Genomic DNA, 26,336 nt, shown 5'->3' on the forward strand with positions numbered 1-26,336 from the left:
TAATGTTTTTTTGAAAAATAAAAGATACAATATATTATGTTTCTCTGAACATTGGCTCAGAGAAAACGAATGAACAACATTAAAGTTTGATGGGTACTTTTTGTCAACTTTTTTCTGTCGGAAGGTAAGAGAACATGGAGGTGTTGCAATTTTTAGCGATAATAAATTTTCTACACGACCAGTTTGTTTGAATCATATATCATGTGAATATGAGGGTGAATTTTGTGCATTAGAAATTACAGATATTAAAACTATTCTAGTAACAGTGTATAGAACCGGAAATGGGAATTTTAAAATATTTCTAGACCTTTTTGAAAAGTTATTGGTGTTTTGCTCTGCTAATTTTTTGGAAATAATAATAATTGGGGATTTCAACATTGATTTTAAAAAATCTTCTAATGAACTCAGAATTTTCCGTGATCTAATTTCTACTTTTGGCTTAACAATAAATATTAATGAATATACTAGAATAACAACTAGATCAGCAACTTGTTTAGATAACATCTTAACAAACATAAACAGTGGGATAGTTGGTTGTGGAATTGTGGACCCATGTATCTCTGATCATCTTGCTCAATTTATTAACTTAAAAATAAAATCTGAAAAAAATCATAGTGCAATTACATACACAAGACGTATAACGAGTAATGGCATACTGAAGTTGAAACATTCGTTAAATAACGTTGATTGGTCTTTAGCTATTTCTCTCAAAACAGCAACAGAATTAGCTCAATTTATTACTGAAATATATCAAAAGTTAACTGAAATCAATTTTCCATTAAAAAAATTGCGAAGTCAGAATAAAGCTCCAATTTCTTGGTTTGATGATGAATTAAAACTTATGCGAGAAAATCTTTCCACAGTCAAGGTAATTGCTGACGTTACAAAAAATTATAGTGAATATAATAAGTTTAAGAAGCATTATAGATCAACAATATCATTAAAGAAAAAACTAGCTTATGGGTATTTCTTTTCAAATTCTGAAAATATATCTCGTGACAGTTGGAAAGTTATAAACTATCACAGAAATAAAGGTCAAAATAAAAAAGTTAGTCCTAGTACGATCTCATCAAACGATTTCAATAATTACTTTACTTCAGTAGCTAAAAATATTAGAGGTTCTTTCAGTTCTACAAATGAAAATGTAGCTATAGATATTTTGAAAGATGTACACTCTCCTTGCCACTCTTTATTTTTACTACCTGTTACTGATATTGAAATCAGAAATGTTTTGCGTGGCTTGAAAAATTCACATTGTACAGATTTTTATTTTTTAAACAAAAAAATAATTGTCGAAACTATTGATATTGTTATTGACAAATTAGTTTTACTTTATAATAATTGCCTTACTGAGGGGATTTTCCCTGATGTACTAAAAGTAACAAAAGTGTTGCCACTATTCAAAAAAGGGTCTTTAGATGAAATTGGAAATTACCGTCCCATCTCTATCATTCCCATTTTCGGTAAAATTTTTGAAAGCATTCTTAATACTCGTTTGACAGAATATCTAGATAAACACAAAATACTTCACTGTAACCAATATGGCTTTAGAAAAAAGTGCAGCACTACACAAGCTATACAGAAAATTGTGAGAGATATAGTCGACGGCATGGAGGAAGGTCATTTCGTGTCTTTGACATTGTGTGATTTATCCAAAGCTTTTGACTGTGTTTCGCATAAATTAATGTTGAAAAAAATGCATAAATATGGTATAAGGGGAACCACTCTCAATCTATTTAGATCTTATTTAACAAATAGAAAACAGGCAGTTTTTCTTAATAATAGCTATTCTGATTTGAACACGGTCGAATACGGGGTTCCTCAAGGTTCAATACTAGGACCCACTTTGTTTCTTATTTATCTGAACGATCTATTTCACTACACTTTTCCCATAAAATGTGTGTGCTTTGCAGATGATACCACTCTCATAAATACTGACATTAATCATCATAATTTGAAAATTAAAATAGATAGTGATACTCAGAAAGCAAAAAACTGGTTTTTGCATAATGGTCTGAAGCTAAATGAAGACAAAAATCAGAATTTGATGTTTAGTTCTGACCGGAAGTATGTCTTAGGAAATAGTGTTAAACTCTTAGGAATTTTCCTAGATGATAATTTGGACTGGAGTGCTCATACAGACTACTTAAGTTCTAAACTTGCTACAACTATATTTTTGATACGCAACTTAGTTTTTATGATCCCTAAAAGTACCCTTAAAATGATCTACTTTGCACTGTTCCATAGCCATTTAAAGTACGGAATAACTGTTTGGGGTGGCTCTTGTCACGCAGACAGAATTTTTAAGTTACAAAAGAAAGTAGTGAGGATACTTGCTGGAGCAGAGTATAGGGAACACTGTAAACCTTTATTTCAGAAGTTAGGTATTATGTCACTACCTTCACTCTATATATATGAGACGCTGATTGAAATTCATTCCAACAAAAGTAAGTTTAACATAAACTCCAACTTCCATGATCACCATACAAGATCGAGTAATGCTATTAGAGCACAACGTTTTAGGTTGACGAAAAGTATAAAAAACTCAACTGATGTTAGTTTGTACAATTTTTTGCCAGATGAAGTAAAAAGTCTTCATTTACAGTCGTTTAAAAATAAAATAAAATCACACTTTTTAAAACATTGTTTTTACACAAAGACAGAGTACTTAGGTACCGCTTATAATACATTATAATAAGTACACTAGTTTGGTCAGGGTTTTTTTGCCGATTATGACGATATTTCATGTTTTTAAGTTTATTTCATGTCTTTACGTTTTTACATAGTGTGTTAAATTTTTTGTTAGTACCTGTTTGTATATCTGTTCATTATAATTTATAATATTTATCTTTTAAATTTTGTCAAAATTTTATAATGTAGGTACGTACTCTTTTGACTTGTCAAAAACAAAAGAAATTTTGTATATTTGATGAAATAAATTCTATTCTATTCTATTATCTCAGGAACCATTTATAGTACAGCTTTGAGAAAAAAAATATTTATAACAAAAGTTGCCTCTGGAAATCCCATCATCGTATTCTTCACAAAATTCTGCGCATATTTGATTTCACAAGTTTAAGTCTACCTTTGCAAATAAGAGGTGGGGGTGAGTGGGAACCTTCTTATGAAAAAATTGCTGTAAGTCCGGTTCTGCAAAATCGAATTTTGCATAATTAGTCTTGTTGAAAACAGCTCTTTTTCGTCAATGTAAGAGTCTTATTTTCGAAATAGCCTAATAAGTAATATGGCAGCTAGGAGGGGTTATTTAATTATTTTCAGAAATCTAGTTTTCTTTGGAATGTATTAAATACAAGTATGCATTTTTAATCTTATATTACAAAATTAGACCAAATTAGCAACAGAATACCGAAAACTGCATGTCGACACTTTTTTTCTATCTCAAGATATCTTAAGAAATGTGTAAATTTTAAACATAACTGTAACTGTCACCGGTAAACGAAGTTAAGGAAAAGTAGTTTGCTATGGAAAAAACAAAAAAAAACATTTTCCAGAGACGTATATAATTAATTAAAACAACAATAAGACAAACAACACTATAAATATGACAAAGAAATACAAACACCTACTTACTTAGTGACGGCCTAAATGTTCAATTTGTTGCTCATTATTTTCGATGCAAGATTTACTCTTTCACGAGTAGATTAAAAGCAACAGATATAACTGTTTTAGACTTTTATTTATGGGGACGGATTAAAGACCTTGTTTTGGCCGCTAGGCCCACTACTCAAGAAAATATGATGTAGAGCAGGGGTTCCCAAACTTTTTTGTACCACGCCCCCTTTTGTTGAAATGAAAGCTTCTCGCGCCCCCCACTTTACAATAAATTGTATGCCCCTAATAGGAACAAAACATTTATTTATTCTGCCATAAGATACAACAATATCAGTTTCCATAAAATATAAAAATTATTAATAAAAGAAAAATAGATTAGTTTGGTTAGTGAGATGGATGTGTTTGCGTTTTATTTACTAGTATGCCTATTCGTGGCTGAGTTTTAGTAAGTGCACAGCACAAGTCACTAGCAACATCAAGTTTATTCCGATACTTTGTTTTAATTGCAACAAGTGTTGAAAATCGCACAGTTACTTGAAAACGGCAAATATAAATGAAGAGCTTCCCGTGATACACTAAGATACACTTTGAAATATTTTAACCAAAATGACGGTTTGTCAATTATAACAAATTATTTGGCAGAGGAATCATGCAAAAAATCATTTAAATTTATTTGCAAAGCATCTTCTTGAAGTGATTCAGGCAGCGAGTCTATGTTGACATGGAATGGATCAGTTGACATTCTTTAAATAAAATTGTCACAAGTGTTTGGGAAGTATCTCTGGAACTCTTCAAGTAGGCTCTCCAAATGGTTTGATATTTGGATTTTCAAACTTGAACCTTCATAAATGTCCTTGAAGCGTGTTTCTTCTAAGATTGGCTCTACTTTAGAAAAATTTGAATAATTTCAGGGGTTTGCTGATATTTTACGCCTCCAAAGTTGAGTAATTAAGCCTCCATCACAATGAGTAACTACTATATTTGAGTATCCACCCTGCAGTTTTAGGTTAAGGCTGTTCAACGAGCCAAAGATGTCTGACAAATAAGCCAATATTACTTGGGTACAATGTTTTTTTAAGGCCATGTTTAGCTCATTTTGCTTTTGATGTTCCAAGGTGATTACTTCATCCCAAAGGTCAAATAATCTTGCCAACATGTTTCCTTTTAAGAGCCATCGTACTTCTGTATGAAGTAGCAGCATTTTGGGATTACTTTCTAAATCTTCACAAAGAGTTTTAAACAGTCGAGTATTCAACGCACTATTTTTTTTATGTACTTCACTACTTTAGTACACAACTTTAAGACAACCATAAGTTCATTTCGAAGGGGTTTTTGCTGCCAAGGCTTGTCGATGTATATAACAATGTATCCCAATCACATAAGCGTTTTTCTCTATTACTAATTGCAAATAGCCTGAGCGAAAACCAAGCATTGAAGGTGCGCCATCTGTACATAAATTGATCAGTTTTTGCAAAGAGAGTTTATGTTTGTCAAAAACCTCTCACACTGCTTTCATAACATTAATAGCTTTTGTCGTGGTCTCCAGTCTCTAACTCTGTAGAAAAGAGTAGCTCGTCTTTCATTCTTTCGTTTTGAATATACCGAACATAAACATTTAACTCAGAACATTGTGCTACGTCAGTACTCTCGTCTAGCTGAATAGCAAAAAATGGCGATTATTTTACTGAATCAACTACCTGGTTTTGTACGTCTTCGGTCATATCATCAATGCGACGTTTCACAGTGTTGTCAAAAAGATGTATTTGAGATAACTTTTGCTTACTCTGCGTTACCAGACACAGTCTAACAAGCGGTTAATTTTGAATTTTAGAAAAATAACTAAATTTAATTTAATGTTCAACTTGTCTCGCGCCCCCCCTGATATATCCTCACGCCTCCCAGGGGGGCGCGCCCCTCAGTTTGGGAACCCCTGATCTAGAGAATACGAAACGCAATTCAAAGCATTGCGAGAGCAGAACTTGAGACTGCTGTTCAATCTACCCTTGAAAAAGTAAATGCTTGCATCGAAAATAATGGGCAACAAATTGAACATTTAGGCCGTCACTAAGTAAGTAGGTGCTTGTATTTCTTTGTCATATTTATAGTGTTGTTTGTCTTATTGTTGTTTTAATTAATTATATACGTTTACATCTGGACAATGTTTATTTGTTTTTTCCATAGCACACTACTTTTCCTTAACTTCGTTTACCGGTGGGCGGTGACAGCAACAGTAATGTTTAAAATTTACACACTTCTTAAGATATCTTGAGATAGAAAAAAGGTATCGACATGCGGTTTTCGATATTCTGTTGATAATTTGGTCTAATTTTGTAATATAAGATTAAAAATGCATACTTGTATTTAATATTTTCCAAAGAAAACTACATTTCTGAAAATAATTAAATAACCCCCTATCTGACATATTACTTATTAGGCTATTTCGAAAATAAGACTCTTACATTGACGAAAAAGAGCTGTTTTCAACAAGACTAATTATGCAAAATTCGATCTAGCAGAATTGGACTTAAAGCAATTTGTTCATAAGAAAATTCCCACTCACCCCCACTTCTTATTTGCAAAGGTAGACTTAAACTTGTGAAATAAAATATGCGCAGAATTTGATGAAGAATACGATGATGGGATTTCCAGTGCTCTTTCATTACGCAAATTTTGTAAAATTTTGGACCTACAATTATGAAAATAATTTCCAGGCTTTTCCCGAGGCAACTTTTGTTATAAATATTTTTTTCTCAAAGCTTACTATAAACGCTTCCTGAGATATTAGATTAGATTATGTGAGGTCGTTAAGGCTATGGAGCCTCTCAGCACTTCGACCTATAAAGATCTTTTGTGCATACCTTAATCTAGTTAAACTCTAGCATGCCAATACTTCTGATGAAATTAATTAGCATCCTAGGTGACTTGTTTTCTATGTCAGAGGGCGTTAGGGTGACCTGTTCTAGGAATTTTAGTCGTTTGCAGAACAACGCTACGCAATTGCATAGGATGTGTTCTTCCTGAGATATGGCCGAGGGCCATTCTTATTGGGACACCCGGTACTTGTGTACACACTTCTAAGTAGGTCAAACCGGCAAACAGGTGTATGTTCTCAAAAAAGTTATTGATAGTGTGTAAAAATTTTTTATTGAAATTAGCTGAGTACTTTCAGCACAGCACGAGCCATCCTCAGAGATACGTACTATAGATATAAATCTTTCATAGAATAGAAGAGTAATTGCAAAACAACATATTAAAAAATGGATAGATACTGGGCTAAGCCTCAGATCTAGGGTGTAGAGACCCTTTACAATTTAAAATCACATCTAAATTCTTTTTAAAGACAATATAGCTACGCTACACCATTGTATTCACTTGAATACACAATGGTGTAGCGCAGCCATATTGTCTTTAAAAAGAATTTAGATGTTATTTTAATAATTGTTAAGGGTTTTTACACCCTAGATCCGAGGCTTAGCCCAGTATCTATCCATTTTTACTATGTTGTTTTGCAATTACTCTTCTATAAAGGATTTATACCTATAGGACGAAGCTCTGATGATGGCAAGTGATATGCTGAAAGTACTCAGCTAATTTTAATAAAAAAATTTTACACACCATCAGTTTTTTTGAGAACATACACCTATTGACCTGTTTGCCGGTTTGACCTAATTTGACAAACGACAAACACACTAAAAAAACATGAAATATTGTCATAATAGACAAGCAAATACCCTGACCAAACTAGCACTATTTATAGTGTATTGTTGTTTGTTTGGGTTTATATGACTGTGCACACTAAATCCATTCGCCGATTTTACAATTTTTTACTTTATATTAGTCATTTACATAGTATTTTTTTATAACATATTATTTTCTTTTGTATGTATTTTTAAATGATGTTCTCAGAGTTCCTCAGCAAAAACAGCAACATTCTTCTTTAGCCCTCCACTATTGTGTAGAAGCTGTGCTAAGGTACTCTATTTATGAATATTAACAATGCAATGTTTCAAAATGTTAGATGTGATTTTAAGCTTAAACGGTAATTAATGTAGAGTTTTTACTTCATCTGGCAAAAAGTTATACAAACCAACATCAGTTGAATTTTTTATGATCTTTGTCAACCTAAAACGTGCTCGAATAGCATCTCCAGATATTGTATCGTGATATTGGAAGTTGGAGTTTATGTTAAAACTTACCTTTCTTGGCAAGAATTTCAATTCAGTATCATTAACAGGTAATAAAAATAAAGAATAAAAACCTTATCTTGTAAAAGGTATATTTAAAATCCCTAAAAAAGGGCTATATCACAACAAAACGTTTTCGGAATCAATATTCCATCATCAGTGTTATCACAGGTTTACATGCTTTAAGCCACCAAAATATACGGGTAAAAACCCTTGAGTTGTTTTCAAAACAGTTGAGGTTACATTATATTATCCGATTTTAAAGGATGTTAAAAATATTTCCAGATTAACCCCTGGCATCACATGACATCAATCATGTTCGTTGGAAAATTTGTAGGTAGGACCTTACATGGCAGAGTTTAGGTGACTTTAGGTAAGTTTAGTCAACTAAACTCTGCCTCTGATATGTAAGGTCCTACCTACAAATTTTCCAACCAATATGGTTGATGTCATGTGATGCCAGGGGTTAATCTGGAAATATTTTTAACATCCTTTAAAATCGGATAATATAATGTAACCTCAACTGTTTTGAAAACAACTCAAGGGTTTTTACCCGTATATTTTGGTGGCTTAAAGCATGTAAACCTGTGATAGCACTGATGATAACATATTGATTCCGAAAACGTTTTATGGTATACAGCCAGTTACAGGAATTTTTCCTTGTGATATTTTTAAAAATAAAGATTGGTAAGGAATAACTTTCAGAAAAAAATTGTGACTACATTTTCATTTGTGGAATTGAAATTGTTATATTCACTATAATATTTTGCAACATCAAACCAAGAAATACTGGTTCACCATGAATCTGTGATATTTTATCGGAAAATGAATTTCAGTTAATGGTTGAGAAAGGGCGTAGTTAAGCGTATATCGAAGGACCACCAGCCATGGGCTGGAAAGAAAAGCGGTTTACACGTAACAAACTTTATTGTACGAAGAATGATGAATAAAAAGCTGGGATGGTAATTTACGTATAACTGATGTATGACACTGACGTACGTATAACACTGACGTTGGACTGTCACTTCACTTCACTGTATAACTACTACAACGATAAGGTTTGCTGCATACAGAAATGTTCTAGGCTAGGAGTAACACTGGCAACATTGCATTTGCGTTGTTTTTAGCGGCATTAAGATTGCGATATTAAACGACTGGCGACTGTCCTTTCTGAGGACTGATAGCGAACCTTTCTACTCGAAGGTTAGTGGCGAACTGCACTTGTTGAAGCTAGAGAAACGCGGTAAACCTTTCGTTTTGGCGGCTTTTTTAAGGGACCGGTTGAGTGACTTCTGAGATCTAGGATTGGTTTGTGTAACGAACATTATTTGTATACAGGGTGAAACGTTATTTCACCAGTTAACTTTACATATATGTATTACGTTAATAAATGTTTTGAGAGAAATAACTAAAGACCAGTTAGCATAATTTGTCAATGACATCCTCTTGGGTCTGTCAGACTCCCCAGTCAACATACTGAGCTCAGCCAGAATTGGGAAACGCAATAAAAATGGACATCAATCATTATGCCTAACCCTTGAGTCTCCTGAGATGGTTCGTTTAATCTTGAGGAACAAAAGAAGACTAGCTATAAGCTTAAAAGTGTTTCTTGAAGCTGACCTAACCAACGAACAACATGCACAGGTTAAAGGCGCGTTTACATGTATCCAGTAACTGGCGCCAGTCGCACTGGAACGACAGTGCTGGCATGGTAGTGGCATCATGTAAATGCTTTTTTGTTCCAGTCCAGCGCTGTCTCGAATAGAAGGCTGGTCTATTTTTCATGCCAGTGGCCCTCGTCCGCGTCCCCTCTAACCCCGTGCCAGTGGTTGTAGACACGTGTAAACACAGCGTTCCAGTCGCTGGCGCTGTCGTACCTGTGGTTTCAGTGGCAGTATTAGGATTTTTAATAAGAGTGCCAGTGAGATTGGCGCCAGTTACTGGATACGTGTAAACGAACCTATCCAGCGCTGTCTTAGTCAAGCACCCGCATTCCAGTGAGACTGGCGCCAGTTACTGGATACATGTAAACGTTACTTAATTCTCTGAAAGCAGAACTTAAAGAAAGGCAACGTAATGGTGAACCAAATCTTATTCTAAAATATGTAAATGGTATAACAAAATTGCGCACAAAAAACTTGCCCACTACATCAACACATCAATTGGGATATAAAAACTAATTCAACACCAACACCTTCTACTTTCTCTCATAAATTTTAAATCATTATATGATAGTCCGCTACGAAGTAAATTATACAACACCATGCTTGAATTACCTTCACGACAAAACTAACAAGGGCAGTAATAAGGACTACAATTCGTAAAGTTATTTGCAAAGTAGAAATACCAGCCGAACAATCACAAGTTAAAGCACATATTGGACTATGATAGGGAGATGCGCTGGAGATAAATTGGTGGATTTTTATCTACAAAAAGGTAAACAAATAGATATTATTACCTTGTAATACCCAATCTCTTTCTTGTTGAGATTTATCTCCATGTATACAAACAGCTGGCCACCTGTAACACAAAATAGACAAAAATATGATGTGTTCAAAATAAAGAAAGTAACGTTACAAAAATGACAAGTAAAAAGGTTACAAGGCAAGTAAAAAAAGTTCTGTAAAGATATTAACAAAATTACTGAACATAAAAGAATTTATTAATGAGTTAAAATTATACAATAAAACTACAAATTTTTAACTGTCTTCTACTATCTTCTATATTAAAAGTCTACTTCTAATGAAAAGAATCTACAAATTCTGTCATATGTATAACATACACACAAACATTCATTTTTAATTATATAGAAGAGGTAAATATTTAGGTGGCTACTAAAAAAAGGGGGTTGGTGATAGAAAAGTGAAAATTTGGGGTGTAATGTATTTTTTAATGCTACGTCACATAGAATTAAGATAAAGTAAGGACCCCGCAGAAACCTTATGGGAAATGGCTCTCTGTCAAATGCTCTGAAACTTTGGGTTCTGGTAGTCCTTGAGGTGTTGAACAAAAGACTCAATGGGCCCCTAGCTCAAAGAATCATGGTTTTAAGTTATAAGCATCTGACGTTATATGTACAGTGAGGACGTTTGAGTCAGAATAATTTCATTTTCTCGAAAATGGGCGACTCTAGAGATAAATACCGAATAGGTCGATTTTAAACGAAAACTTTTCGTTTATAAATTCGCAGTCTGTGTGTTATTGCGTTGCCGCTCCTGCAATGCTCAGATCAGATTTATCGATGGATTCCTATGTAGTTTTTCCTTCTGAATCCAAATCTGAAAACGGTATTTCGATATATCTAACCGTCTTCGAGATAATCGACCTCAAAGTCTAAAATGTGACGTCACAATCCATTTATTTTCTGCCGACCACACTAAACGTCATCTGAAATCGTTGCTAGTAAGTAGGCTAGTTTTTAATCTCGATTTGTTAATCAACGCATAGGTTATTTACATTTGAGTTTGACACTTCGTGAATGTCAAACTAAATTTTAAATTAAGTACAGTAAAACCTCGATATAACGGACTAATTGGGGGGAAGGAATGTCCGTTATAGCCGAAAGTCCGTTGTATAAAAATAGGTTTAAAATAAATAAAAAACGTTTATTTTAAGTTTTGTAGGAACTTTTGAAGTTTGCGTTTTTTTTATAATTAGAAATGTGTCCGCATTATGCTACAATAAAAATTTTATTGAAATTCTTTGGGGATATTTTGGGAAATACAGGGACTTTTTTTCATATTTGGCTGGATTTTTTTGTCCGTTATATCCGAAGTTTGTTAAATAGGGGTCCGTTATATCGAGGTTTTACTGTATTAATAAAATATCAATGACATTTGATAGTAAATTTAATTATTATATAAAATAAATAAGATGTTCAAAAATACAATTTGAGTAGGTATATTTTAAAAGCAATAATTTATTAACAGCTTTAAAAAGGTTTATACGAGTATACAGCCTCCCCTTTAATGATAAATGGACTGTGCCATTTGTTATGAAATGAAAATTGTTATTATAGTCGGTTCGCTAAACTCGACACTGGCTAGTGATTTTAGTAGGTAATTTTTTTTCTTTTTGCGAATTTTGCCAAAATTAGCAAAATTACTAAGTATTTAGTACTTATTAACTATGTATTTAGTAATTATTTTTTTGTCAGATTGGCAAAATTATTGACTAAAATCACTAGCTAGTTGTGTCTGAGTTTAGCGAACCGACTATATGAAATAATATTGCTTGGAATAAAAAATTATGGTCTGATATGTGTAATTACATCCTTCTAATGGAAAAAAATATTTGAAGATTTTTCTCAAATTATGGATATCAACAACATTTTCATTTATAACTCTTTTATTTTTAATTTGACGAAGAAAAGTTATTCTTCATAAAAAGCTCTTCATGTTCTAAGATTTATGATGCAACCATCATATAAAATTTTATTAATTTCATACGAGGTAGGTATATAAAAATATGAATTTTGATCAAGAGTTAAGTACCTTTATAGTTCATAACATTTAAATTAGAATAATAAATTTGCACATTAAAACATAATTATTAATTCTAAACAACTTTTCATAATAGCAATTTTCCATATTATGAATTAAAATAGGTAAATAAACAAAGTTTTCGTTATGATAATGCTCGCATTTTCAGCTTATTTTTAAATTATAATTTTTTGGCATATACATCATACTAGTGACGATTTTTTAAATGAGAATAGGTGTCGTGTGATAGCTCATTCGAAAGCTTATTCAATTCTCTATGCACTAATATAAACACTAACATAATTATTTACACAGAGTGCCCAAACAATTTTTATTAATTAAATTAATTGAGACAAAAAGAAGAATGTATATAATTTATTTAAATCGAAATACATTTTAATGTCCGAAAACAAGAAAACAAATGTTTATTTGATAAATAAATATTGTTTTCGCTTAAATTCAATATTAAAGCTGCCACACACCTGCCTCTTAGCAGTTTGAACACTTAATTTAAGCGAAAAGCAATGTTTATTTTTCAAATTACCATCTTTTTTTTCTCTTTTCTGACAGTAGGAAAATGTATTTTGCATTAAATAAATTACATACATACTTCTTTTTGTCTCAAATTTTTGCACCCTGTATAAATAATTGTTAATGTTTATATTAGTGAATAGAGAATTTAATAACCTTTCGAATGAGCTGTCACTCGACCCCTATTCTTATTTAAAAAAAACTATCGACTGCGTCATCAGGCCCAGATGAATGACGTCACTAGTATGATATACAGTCGGAAAAATGAAAGAATACCCATGAACGAACATATAAAACACGCTGTATTTTCCTGTCACCGTGTCGCAAAGAAAACTGCCCTGCGCAAGTACATGTAATAATAATTATTACATGTACTTACGCTGGCCAATCTTTTGTGAGTCACGGTGACAGGAAAATACAGCGTGTTTTATATGTTCGTTCATGGGTATTCTTTCATTTTTCCTACTGTATATGCCAAGAAATTATAATTTAAAAATAAAAATTGACTTGATTCGGAATTTATTTCCAGACTCACCTATCACCGAGAAAATGAATTTATTCTGACTCAAACGTCCTCACTGTACATATAACTTCAGATGCTTATAACTTAAAACCATGATTTTTTGGAGCTAGGGGCCCATTGAGTCTTTTGTTCAATACATCAAGGACTACCAGAACCCAAAGTTTCAGAGCATTTGACAGAGAGCCATTTCCCATAAGGATTTTGTGGGGCCCTTTGTCGAAAGAAATTACCAACTTAGAAACCTTCGTAAGCTCATGCAAACCAACTTTGTTAAAAGTCATCACATGATCACATGCATAGTTTACGATTCTATAAAAGATATACATAAAAAACATTAATTTTTAGTTCTATAGATTTGTAATCATCTTCATCAACCATGCAATGTTGCAAGCAGAAACAAATATGAAATAGAAATAAACATGCACAAAAATAATACTCACCCATCTCTCTTCATTTTCCTAGTAATATCATCAACTTTCCTTTTGGTTTCAATAAAAATAATAGTTTTGTTCTCCTTTTCAGACATGATTTCCTTTAGCAAAGTACTTAATTTGCTCTCTTTCTCATACTCCTGACAAACATCAATAATCTGTAGAATGTTATGATTAGCAGATAGTTGTAAAGATCCAACGTTAATTTGAATATAATCTTTCAAAAACTCTTGAGCTAAATTTTGTACTTCTTTAGGCCAAGTAGCGGACCACATCAAAGTTTGCCGATCAGGTCGAATTTGCTCAATGATCTTTCTAATTTGTGGCTCGAACCCCATATCTAACATACGATCAGCTTCATCCAGGACAAGATATGTGCATCTTTTCAGATTAGTTCTGTTTGACTCCAGAAAATCAATGAGACGACCTGGAGTTGCTATGACAATTTCTACTCCATCCATTAGGTCATTAGCTTGCGGACCTTTAGGTGCACCACCAAAGATGCAGGTATTGCGGATTCTTGAAGTTTGACCAAAATCTGTAGCAACCTAGACACAAATATAAAAATTATAAAACTAATTTATAAAATATAAAAATTCATTTAAGTAAAGCCAAATACATTAGACGATAATACATACAACTCTTGACATTTCCCATTAATTTTGTGGAAGCACAACAAAATAGCTCCATCTAGTGGTATGGGCTGTAACCACAAACTATGCATTTAAAAGAAAGGTATTTTTATAGGATCAAATCAAAATACAAATTTAGTTGTGAGCTACTTTCTTTAATTTTATATCCTTACTTTTTAATTTACATAATTTTTCCTTTTTACTATCGTTAATTTTATTTACATACGCTTTTATTAAAAGATCAAAATATTTATCTATAAAAGTTTTGTGATAATTTGTAGGTATTACATACATTTTGGAGAGTTTCTTGTAAGTAACATTTTAATTTTAAATTATATTTTACATTTTCAACACTCTCTTGTATATAATCAAATACTACTGACTGTAATACATACAACTCTTGACATTTCCCATTACATTATTTGTGGAAGCAAACAATATAGCGCCATCTAGTGGTGTGCGATGATAACCAGAGCAATCTAACCTTACATTTATAAAATTGCCTTATTGTTTTTGTATAAGTGTTTGAACTATTTTTATTTTAATTTAATTTAGCAAAATTAGCTCGTTAGGTATTCAAAAATTTATAAAATTAAATTTGAATGTTTACGTCAAATTTTACATTTTCAAAACGTAGTTTCAGTTTCACTTCAAGCCGACAGTGGCGCTAGAGCGCTAGTGGCAACGTGCTTCCAGATTTCCGTGGGAGTTGGATGTATTACAGTCAATAGTATTTGATATAATTTTGATAATACCTTTTAAATATATCATTAACTTTATCTGAAGCTCCCTTTATAAGTTACACCTTTTCACACTATCAGGTGTATCGTTAGCCCTAAGCCCTAATAATAGAAAATAAATTTCCCATACAGTCTGGGGTTAGAATTTTTGTAAAAAGAAATTGCAGCTAAACGCCGTCTCATCGGGGTGAATGGAAGCAAAGTAATACACTTTTTACTTAATTTTATTGCCATCCTAGGTATTTGCCGAAAATCCATTTTACCGAACCTATTTTATAAGACATTTTGTGTAAAAATACAAACACAATTTACCAAGATTAGCTAATTAATTATCCAAAAATTAACAAAATTAAATTTGTATGTTTACGTTGAGAAAACGTAGTTCAACTCAAGCCGGCAGAGGCGCTAGTGGCAACGTGTTTCCAGTTTTCTGTGGAAGTTGGATGTATTATCGTCTAATGTAGTTGGTAAAGCACACTTAAATGTTATAAAAAATGCTTACAAAGTGGAAACAATCTAAGAATACTTATAGAGAGAGAAATACACACCTGTCCAAAAGTTTGGAATACATACAAATAATATATCTACGCCTATGGTGGTTTCAAAACTGTTGTTGATATTCATTCTAGGGCGTTTTTAAATGAAAATGGCAAAAAATTTTAATCGTTTTTGTATCATTTTGGTCACATTCAACTGATTAGCATATTTACACATTATTTCAGTCTTTGTTTAAATTTGAATTCAGCCATTTAAAAATGCCTAGAAACGTGATATCTCATTTTGACAGATCTAGAGTAATTGCTTTGTTACAACAGGGCTTTAGTCAAAGTGATATCGCAAATATTGTTGATGTTACTCAGTCTGTATCGAAAATTAAAAAAAAAATTAAGATACAAATGACGTCAAGGATCGTCCCAGAAAGAAGTGGTAGAAGTCGATGTACAACAGGAGCACAAAACCGGCAGATAACTATTCCAGATAAATCATCTGGAATCTACAAGTGGTATATCCAGAGAAATTTCTAGGCTTCAAGGACTGAATATTTCACGGCAAGCAATAACACGCAGACTAAATGCGGTAAATTTGTATCATAGAAGACCTCTACATGTTCCTAAACTAACCTACCAACACAAAATAGTAAGGCTGCAATGGGCTAGAGAAATGGTGCATCATGGTCCTAACTTTAACAACCTGATTTTTCCTGATGAGTCAAAAATGGCTTGGTATCTAATTTGCAAAGAACACTGGTTTGGAGGGCCCCAGGACAACAAGTCCGACTAGAAACAGCCCAACCACTTGTCCCATTTTAAGGTGACAGTATTATGGTTTGGGGTGGTATTATGAGTGGTAAACGGACGCCATTGCTGGTTCTGGAGAGAAGAGCCACTGGTGCTGTGTACATCAAATAAGTTTTAAATCCTGTCGTACGTCTATTCCGAGGGGCAGTAGATGATGAATTTGTGTTTATGCATGACAACGCACCTCATCGAACAGCAGCAGTACAAAATTTTCTGGAAGAAAGAGGAATATCTACATTACAGTGGCCCTCGAATTCCCCCGACATGAACGTTATTGAACATGCTTGGGACATTCTCAAAACATGTATCAAGAAGCGAAACAATCCCCCTATTACACTTCGAGAACTAAAAGATACTACTCGTGAAGAATGTGAGAGAATTCCACAAGCCCAGCTCGACCAGTTAATCGACAGCATGACAAATCGCCTACAGGCATGCATAGAGGCCAATGGAGGAAATACTAATTATTAGTTTTATTAAAAATTGTTTTTTTTTATACTAATTTATTTTTAAATGTAACTTGTACATTGTAAGTTTTTCACTCCAAGAAAATAAATCATTTTTTTGCATATCGTTTAACTGGTTTTGAGATTTATTTAGTATTGTTGAGAATTGAAACAAAATGATGTTGAACCATTCAGAAGAGTTTATACATAAAAATCAATAAAAAGATGAAATATTCCAATATTCCAAACTTTTGGACATAAGAAACAAACTTACATATGTGTATACTTGATTAATACTATGACCAAAAAGGCCATTGACTGAAGTCTTTCAGTCATCAACACTTATATTTAAATTCGAACTAACGAAACCTACACCAGAAGAATGCATATTGGAACAGGAGAGGGTATGTTCATCTGATGTATTGTCAGCAGGAGGGGAACTTTTCTGTAAATTCGGGGTTCCAAAATCTTGATGTAATCACATATTCAACTGATCAAGTAAGCATCATAAAAATATTTGACTACTTTTTGAATGAATTTTAATTTAATTAATCAAATAGTACGGCGTACCGTCACAAAAACAGCACTGCTTATGAGTACATACTTAATGTCCAAATCCTTAAAATAGGAAATCCTATTGGAAATTAAAAGTTTTGTCATCACATATACCATATAAATGTCATATAATAGTTTTATTTTCATTCTTAGATGTTGGTCTTTTCCTGAAATTCAACCAAAGAGTGATAGCAAAAGTAAAGAAATTGAAAAAGTTCAAATTTTGATTTGCGAAGAAATAAACACTTCTATTGAGACCAGACTTTGATATCTCCAGTATTCATGCTTTCTAATACTAGCAAAGCAAACGAACAATAAATTAAACAAGGCTAGAAGAAAAAAATTTGCATTTCACTACCTGTCTATTCATCTCATCTAGGTAATACTGCCAAGGGACTCTTGGTTCCCTCTACTCCGATAGGAGTAAACTAATATAAACTGAAAATGAGAGACATCTTATATTTTAGTTCGTTCAGAGAAGACCATCAACCTCTTATGTATGTTTCACCCTCATTTGGGATCATCAGAGAGGTGTACATGATGTTCTCTAAACGAAAAGAGAAATAATTTGTATCCCAATGCCGAATTAAAACAAATAACTAAATACTGTGTGATAAGAATGGGAGAGGATAGGCTACCAAAACGAGCACTGAATGCTAGAATGCAAGGAAAGAGACCGGTTGGGAAGCCACGAAAGCGCTGGGAAGACACAGTAAACAGCAACGCACAAGCCCTTTTAGGAGTCCGTGTATGGAGAAGAGCAGCCACAGACAGGCAAGGGTGGAGGCAAAAAATAAAGGAGGCCAAGGCTCAATTTGGGCTGTAGTGCCGTAGAAGAAGAAGAACTAAATACCGAGCTGTAGCGACATCCACCTAAAAAAACTGAGAAGCTTTATTTCCCAAGAAGTACAGAACACTTCTATTGGGACCAAATTCTGGTAACTCCTGTATTTGTACTTTCTAATACTTGTAGAGTAAACAAACGATGAATTAAAGAAGACTAGGGGAAATCTAAAATTTGCATTTTACTATCTGTCTATTCATCCAGGTAAAAATTTCAACAACTGATTATTACAACACGCTCATATTATATGTATTTGTGATAAATATCATCACATTCTATTTTAAAATCCCCTACAAAATAAGACCTATTCTTGAATCACATTTGATTTATCAGTGTACGGATTAGGGATATAGCCACACTATTTGATTCTGGTGACACATAACTAAAACTACCTTGGAAAAAATCCCTGTTATTGTCACATTAACGATTACTAAGAAAAACATAATTAAACCAAGCGACATTCTGTCTATTAAGGGTTTTTAGTTTTGCATAACAAGACTATATCCATAACGGCCATTCTTAGTTTCGCAATAGTAAACTAAGCGCTGACTAAGCGTCTTTGGTCTGGTTATGCTAAACTAAGCGTTTGACCAGACTAACATTTTTGTACCCCTTAATGTACACATTAATTTTGAATTTTCATTCAAAAAATGATCGAATTTTTTTTAAAGTGAAAATGTTGTGCTTGTGTATAATTAAATTGAAAAATACAAATAATCTATATAAAATCTCTCTATGTAAGGCATAAAATAGTTCTAAGAATAAAAAAAAACACGATTCACTTCAGACTGCTTCAAATACCCTAACACTTTGTATAAAAACAAAAGACTGAAAATTCTACAAAATTCAATTCATATCGATTGTCAATGGTTGGGACTGCAAGTTATTAAAAAATAAATCTCATTTTACAATGTCTTAACATTGGCCGAGCCATAAAAAAAGGTATCTATGTACCGCTATTTAGTACACTTACCCGTTGTCCTAGCTGAACGACAAACGCGACACGAGGCGACGCGACGCGAAAATATCAAGTAATGGTTGTATTTGTGTGTGGCCTACGTTTTCGGGTTAATCAGTCTATGACAAGACGCGACGAAGTGCGAATTTGTTTTGTTCGCGACGAGACACGACGCACGTAGTGTGACATATCTTAAAGTCAGTAACAGCATCTCTTCAATAGAAATTGGTTTTTGAAAATTACTTATTGACAGTTGAAACTGGGTTTAACAGCTGCAATAATAAACAATCGAAAGTATACTCTTTAAACCAACGTGGATGATTTCTTAATTTCGAATATAAATGATGAAATCCTCCAAATTTATTTTGCTCTAAATATTTATATGATATTTGTTGTCTTTCATCTTCATTTATGAAATTTTTTTAAAGCTAAGTACATATTTAGAATATGAATTTTCTAGTAATACTGCCGTATACTCCCCATACTGAAGAATAGGAATGAATTGACATCGTCACGTTTGTCCTAGGTTTAGCGATGGAAGGCGACGCGATGCGACGCTACATAATCCACACGTCGCGTGAAGTACTGGTCGCATCGTATCGCATCGCATCGCAGCGCGTCGTTTTCCGTCGCTCACCTAGGACAACGGGTAACGCTTCGAATAACAACAGATTTTTAACAATTCAACAAAATTCAATTTATGAATTGTCAATGGTCCCTACTGCAAGTTAATAGATAAATAAATATAATTTTACAACGACAACACAGTCTTGGCAATAAAAAAAGGTATAGATGTAAAATTAGAAGAAGAAAAAATGTAGAAAAAATTTTACCGCTATGTATTTAGATATTTATATGCTTTTATACAAATAGCAACTTCTTGTTTTTTTTTAACTTTCCCCTGTTTAAAAACTCTGTATACTCCAATTTTTTATTGATATAACTTTAACTCCATTGGAATTAACGCTATTGAATATTAAAATAAATTTAGAGCAATAAAATGCAAAAAATATATTTAATGATAATTGAATTGATTATGTTGTAGCAATACACCTTTAATATATAAATTAAAAAAATACTAGTTTATTTATTTAGTAATTGCAAGAGGCATATCGCAATATTTTGTTTTGCATTAATAGACCAAATGACATAAAAATGGTAGTTGGTCTAGTAATGTATAACAGCTAAACTTCTTAAAATATGTTTAAAGCATAAGTAGACCAAGCGACATTTTATTTTTTTTCTAGAATATGGTAGGTGCGATATTGAAACTTTGCAACCAAAAAGAGTTAAAGGTGATTTAAGAAACGAAAAACTTTGAAGCCATTTATCTCAAAACTATGTTTTGGCGCTTGGTCGAGTTATGCATAACGCTGTTCATATGTTTCATTGGATGTGAAGTTGTTAATGCCTTGTTTAATATAAATTTCAGAATATTTTTTAGTATGGCATCCACACTAAATACATATAGTCACAAAATTTTAGTGTGTACAATACAGGGTGTCCCAGACTAATTTATCCACGCTATATCTCTTAAACGAATAGAGATTTTCAAATGAGACAAAAACTGATCCATTTCATATGTAATACACTTTAATATGGCATACAAAAATTATCCCCTAAATATTCATCCCTTAATTACAACCCCTAACTTTAAATTCTTTAATAGCACCCTGTACATTTTTTTATGGTTTTGGATGTGGTCTTCTATCATCTATTCAACAGATTTTTTAAAAATAAAATCGGTTCGTAAGTAATCAAGAAAATATCAGTTTATTTTTGTTAATTATGAGTCCCAGACTATATTTCTTAAACGAATAGCGATTTTCGAATGGGACAAAAACTGATCTATTCTATTTATAAAATATTTTAATATGGAGTAGAAAAAAATCATCCCCTCAATATTCATCCCGTAGTTATAACTTTAATTTTTTTAATAGCACCCTATAACTAAGGGATGAATTTTTTCTACGCCATATTAAAGTGTATTACAAATGGAATAGATCAGTTTTTGCCCCATTTGAAAATCTCTATCCGTTTAAGAGATATAGCCTGGATAAATTAGTCTGGGACACCCCATATATTAACTTAAAATATACCTGTTGGATTTGCTGAGCAAGCTCTCTTGTAGGTGCCAGAATCAGGGCAATTGGTCCATCTCCTCTTACTAATCTAGCCTGATTATTTATATGTACAATTGCAGGTAAAATGTAGCTTAAAGTTTTTCCCGAACCAGTAGAAGCTATTCCTACCATATCTCTACCAGACAAAGCGATTGGCCAACCTTGAGCTTGTATGGATGTTGGACTTTTGAAGTTCATTTTGACCAATTCCTCCATAACGTAATCTGGAAAGCCAGCTTCTTCAAAAGATAGCACAGGATTAGGAATACCTTTTCCTTTGAGAGATATTTCTTGTTTTCTTCTCCATTCTTCTAGGTCATACAAAGACCGATTTTGTACTGAAGGTAAGGGTACATAAAAGTCCTTTTTGAAAGGTTCTAATCGGTTCAAGTCCCATCTAGGTTTACGCAACATAGCACCTGCTGCATTTCTTCTGTTGCCTCCTCCTCCTCCTCCTCCACCATATCCTCGGTCACGACTTCGAGATCTTCGTCGGTCTCTACTTCGAGATCTAAAATAAAAAAGGTAGTGAATAATTAAAGTTAAACATGACATTCTCAAGAAATGTCTAAAGCGAAAAGGACTCGACAAAAATAGTGAGAAATCTCTATTGAAACCAAGAGGCTGTGGTAACATTAGATGGAAATAGCACTGATGCACAATAGATAAGTACAGGAGTGAGACAAGACTGTGTACTTTTATGAATACTGTGTAATATATACAGTAGAGCGTCGATTATCCCAACTATAAGGGGGACAGGGGTGTTCGAAAAATCGATTTTTTCGGATAATCGAACTGTATTGATATAGCAATACTATTTTATCCATAGGCGAATGAAAGCCATTTTTTACATACATCTTTACATAGTTACATACATACGTGTATAACTTTAGTGACAAATAGGATAGAAATTAAGCAAAAAAGAGCTGTATTTGCAACTAAATGAAGATTTTGTAAGCATTAAAAAATCTTCAATTTTCTTCTGCCGAAGCAATCCTACTCGTTTATGAGCGACTGGGTTACGTGTTTTTTACCCATGTGTCTGGCAAAGTAGGTATTTCAGAATATGTATATTAAAAATATGAAATTTGATTTTCGGTGTCAGTTTGGCATCACAAACTATATGCAACAAAAATAAAACTCCATGGGATCTAGGGAGGAGCAATAGGTTCTCCCCAGGGATATTTTTTAGTAAACCCCCTATTTACAGCATCATCTAAATTAGTGTTTAAGGCAAATTTTATCGTATTACGATTTGTGGATGCTTAGTGTAAAAACCTCGTATCTCATTTTACATGAGTGACTTGAAACTGAATTTATACATACTCTAACCCAAAATATATATGAAAAATGTATGTGTACTGATCTAAACCTACTCAGAATCAAAAATATGTAAAGATAGTTTTTTGTTTTAAGTTATAGTATGCAGAAATTAAGTTTAAAGTCTCTTCTGTAAAATTTTCTGTTAAATGAGATACGAGGTTTCCACACTAAGCTATCGTTATGTCCATATTTTGTTTTTTTTATCTGTCTTACCAGCCTACCAACTTTGTATTCATTGGATAAATTGGTTGCAGATTAACCTCCCTCTAATCGTTTGTTAATCTTGTGTTTATTTTTCATAGAAAGGACAATACGCTTACCTTTAGGCATTTTCAATCGAGTTTTTACACAAGTCAGGTTGCGGTCATTCAGTTGATTGACGTTCAGATAATTGATGCTTTACTGTACTTCAAAGAGTTATTTACACAAGCACTTGAGAACTGTACAGAAGGGATCAAGATAAATGGTGAAAATATAATACAGTTTATCCTAAACCTTTTTTCAGTGATCATAGTTTGTCGAATTCACTTTAATACATTAAGCTTGAAATGATAGAAAAAAACGTATGTCCGAGATTATTCTACATAGAACTTCAAAAATTATGTATTTGTTGAAGGGTATTTTCATATTAAAGGGACTTGTGCTTATAGATGTATAATTGATTGACAATTACAATACTCTATAAAGTCTAAATAGACAACCAATCCATGATGCAAACAAAGATAATTCAAAACAAAAGTACTATCTGTTGCAAGATAACTCGGATGGATTTCCCCAGATTAAGAGACCGGGCCGATATCAAGCACAAAATAATCTGGGGAATTCCATCCGAATTATCTTGCAACAGATAGTAACCTATAGTGACAGTGCTTTCACAATGTTAACGGATAAAATGACAATTGTAATTCTAGGTTACAAATTTGTCAACGACGTAAATATAAAAATATTTTATGTCCTTGGTATATTCGGACATTGTATAGTGAAATTATATTCTATATTTATTTATTTTTAAATGTTAATATTCTGCCAAATATTTATATAAACGTAATTATAAATATTCTGATAACTGTCAGATTTAACTAAAATGTCATGCAGTGATTCGTGACATTCTAAAATCTTACGACATCAAAATTAATGACACACTGGAAAAAGGGTTTGGGATAAACTGTAACATTCGTTATGCTGACAATATTGTCATTATCGCTGAAAGTGAGAAAGACCTGCAGACGCTACCAAACACAATTTGTGATACTTAGCAGTTTGGTTTAACAATAAAGAAAAAGAAAACAAAAACCATGGTTATCAGTAAGAGGACAAAATGAAATACACTCGCGATCATACAAAGCGGGTCACTCGATGAGTTATTCAAGTTAGATATCTCGAATTTTCTAAACCTGTTGTCCGATTTGAGTGATTTTTTAAGTATGTTATAGCCTTATTCTTTAACAATATCGCCATAATAATATTGTTGCTAGACAGGTAAATTGTCATTGTATACCGGGTGTAAAAATCATACTGTGTTTATTCCTCAAAGTTCGAAACACCCCGTGGAATGTTTTAGCATAGATAAAATATTGAAATTAAAACTCGATTGTAGCGTAAGGTTTTCTTAACATTTTCTTTTTTGATTTATTTGTTTATGTTGGATAATAAAAAAGTTAAGCACCTTAACAACTAACCATGTTCTTCATCAATACAGTGTGTTTCTAAATAAGTGCGGCAAACTTTAAGGGGCAATTCTGCATGAAAAAATAATGACCGTTTGCTTTATAAACGTATGACCGCAAATTCTTCGGTTTCGAGATACGGGATGTTGAATTTTTCTTACAAACTCGATTTATTTATTGCTCTAAAACCGGTTGAGATATGCAGATGAAATTTGGTAGGTGTTAAGAGGTAGTTATGGCGCATTTTTTGACATACAATTAAGAATTTTATATTCACCATTGGCGTGCATACGGGATGCATCTAAAATGTTTATACCCGTATGCACGCCAATGGTGAACATAGAATTATTAATTGTATGTCAAAAAATCCACAATGACTGCCTCTTAAAACCTACCAAATTGCATTTGCATATCTCTATTGGTTTTAGAGCAATAAATAAATCGTCAGTTTGTAAGAAAAATTTCAACATCCCGTATCTCGGAAAACGAAGCATTTGCGGACATATGTTTATAGAGCAAACTGTCATTATTTTTTCGTACAGAATTACCCCTTAAAATTTGTCGCACTTATTTAGAAACACCCTGTATTGATGAAGAACATGGCTAGTTATTAACGTGCTTAACTTTTTTATTATCCAACATAAACAAATAAATCAAAAAAGAAAATGTTAAGAAAGCCTAAGGCTACAATTGAGTTTTAATTTCAATATTTTATCTATGCTAAAACATTCCACAGGGTGTTCCGAACTTGAATAAACACAGTATGATTGTTACACCCTGTATACAATGACAATTTATCGGTTTAGCAACAATATTATTATAGCGATATTGCTAAAGAATAAGGCTATAACATACTAAAAAAATCACTCAAATCGGACAACAGGTTTAGAAAATTCGAGACATCTAACTTGAATAACTCATCGAGTGACCCGCTTTTTATGATCGCGAGTGTATTTATGGAGACTGGATTACTGAAGATCTAAATCTAAAATCAGAAATTCAATCAAGAATAGAGTAATCCAGAGGAGCAGTTTTGAAGATGAGGAAATTTCTGAGTAACCAAAGACTCAAACTGTAAATCCGATATCCGATTGTAAAACATTAAGTACATCCAACCAATCTATTCTTCTTTATGGTGCTGAAGCTTGAACCAACCTTGAACTGTTAATGTTCACTTAATGAGAAAGCTAGAAGCTTTTGAGATGTGGCTTTTTAGAAGAATTTTGACAGATAGACACAGAACTTTTGACCACTATTAAAAGGAGAAAGACAGCATATTTGGTGCACATACTTAGAAATGATAAGTAGAAGTTGTTCCAGCTGATTCTGAAGTCTGGTCTGATACTGGTAGAAGACAAATATCCTGGCTGAAGGCTGAAAAACATTCGTGGCTGGACCGGGTTAAATACACAGACGCTTTTAAGAAAAGCACAACATAGAGACGAATTTGCAATGGTTATAGCCAACCTTAATTAGTGCAGTCGGCACAAGAAAAACTGAATAATTACCACAATAGTAGGACAACAATTTATTAAACTACATACCTTCTTCCTCCTGGTCTTCCACGCATTTTATCTCAATCTAGTCTGTGGCTGGAAGTTGATTGACCCCAATTAGTTATGTATGTAGGAAGTTTGACTTACTTTTATAATTATATATAAAATGCTTTCTCGTAAAAAGAATTACGATAATTTATCACTAAATTTTAAGTATAACTAGAACTGAGTAAGTAATGTAGAGATATTACATTTTATTATTTTTAACAAATAAAAAGATTGACAACCGACTAGATGTCGAAATCGACAATCGACCGACGACGCAACAATGCTGCCACCTGCCACTCTTCGTCGGCTAAAATCTTTAGTTTGTTTTCTTGTTTCTGGCTCACGTAGTGACGTCATAACCAACAATAGGGATTTGTGGAGTATGTAATGTAGTTTTTATTTCGAAAAAATCTAACAAGGTAGAACTTTTCATAATTAATTTCATTAATAAATGTATAATAAAATCATATCAAAAAATTCTAC

At 32.8% G+C, this 26,336-nt stretch overlaps 1 protein-coding gene across 1 annotated transcript in view; it reads right to left on the reverse strand.

Annotated features, from left to right (window-relative positions):
* Positions 1-26,123, reverse strand: part of LOC126885946 (uncharacterized) — a 71,514-nt gene extending 45,391 nt beyond the window's left edge. The window contains exons 1-4 of the mRNA XM_050652769.1: positions 25,854-26,123; positions 21,296-21,830; positions 13,733-14,271; positions 10,216-10,277 (exon numbers count right to left, since the gene is read on the reverse strand). Of these exons, the coding sequence (XP_050508726.1) occupies positions 10,216-10,277; positions 13,733-14,271; positions 21,296-21,830; positions 25,854-25,879 (1,162 nt within the window). The 5' untranslated portion in view covers positions 25,880-26,123. The remainder of the gene's footprint in view (positions 1-10,215; positions 10,278-13,732; positions 14,272-21,295; positions 21,831-25,853) is intronic.
* Positions 26,124-26,336: the final 213 nt, after the last annotated feature.

The sequence above is a fragment of the Diabrotica virgifera genome, chromosome 6 (genome assembly GCF_917563875.1).
Source record: "Diabrotica virgifera virgifera chromosome 6, PGI_DIABVI_V3a".
Lineage (NCBI taxonomy): Eukaryota > Metazoa > Arthropoda > Insecta > Coleoptera > Chrysomelidae > Diabrotica > Diabrotica virgifera.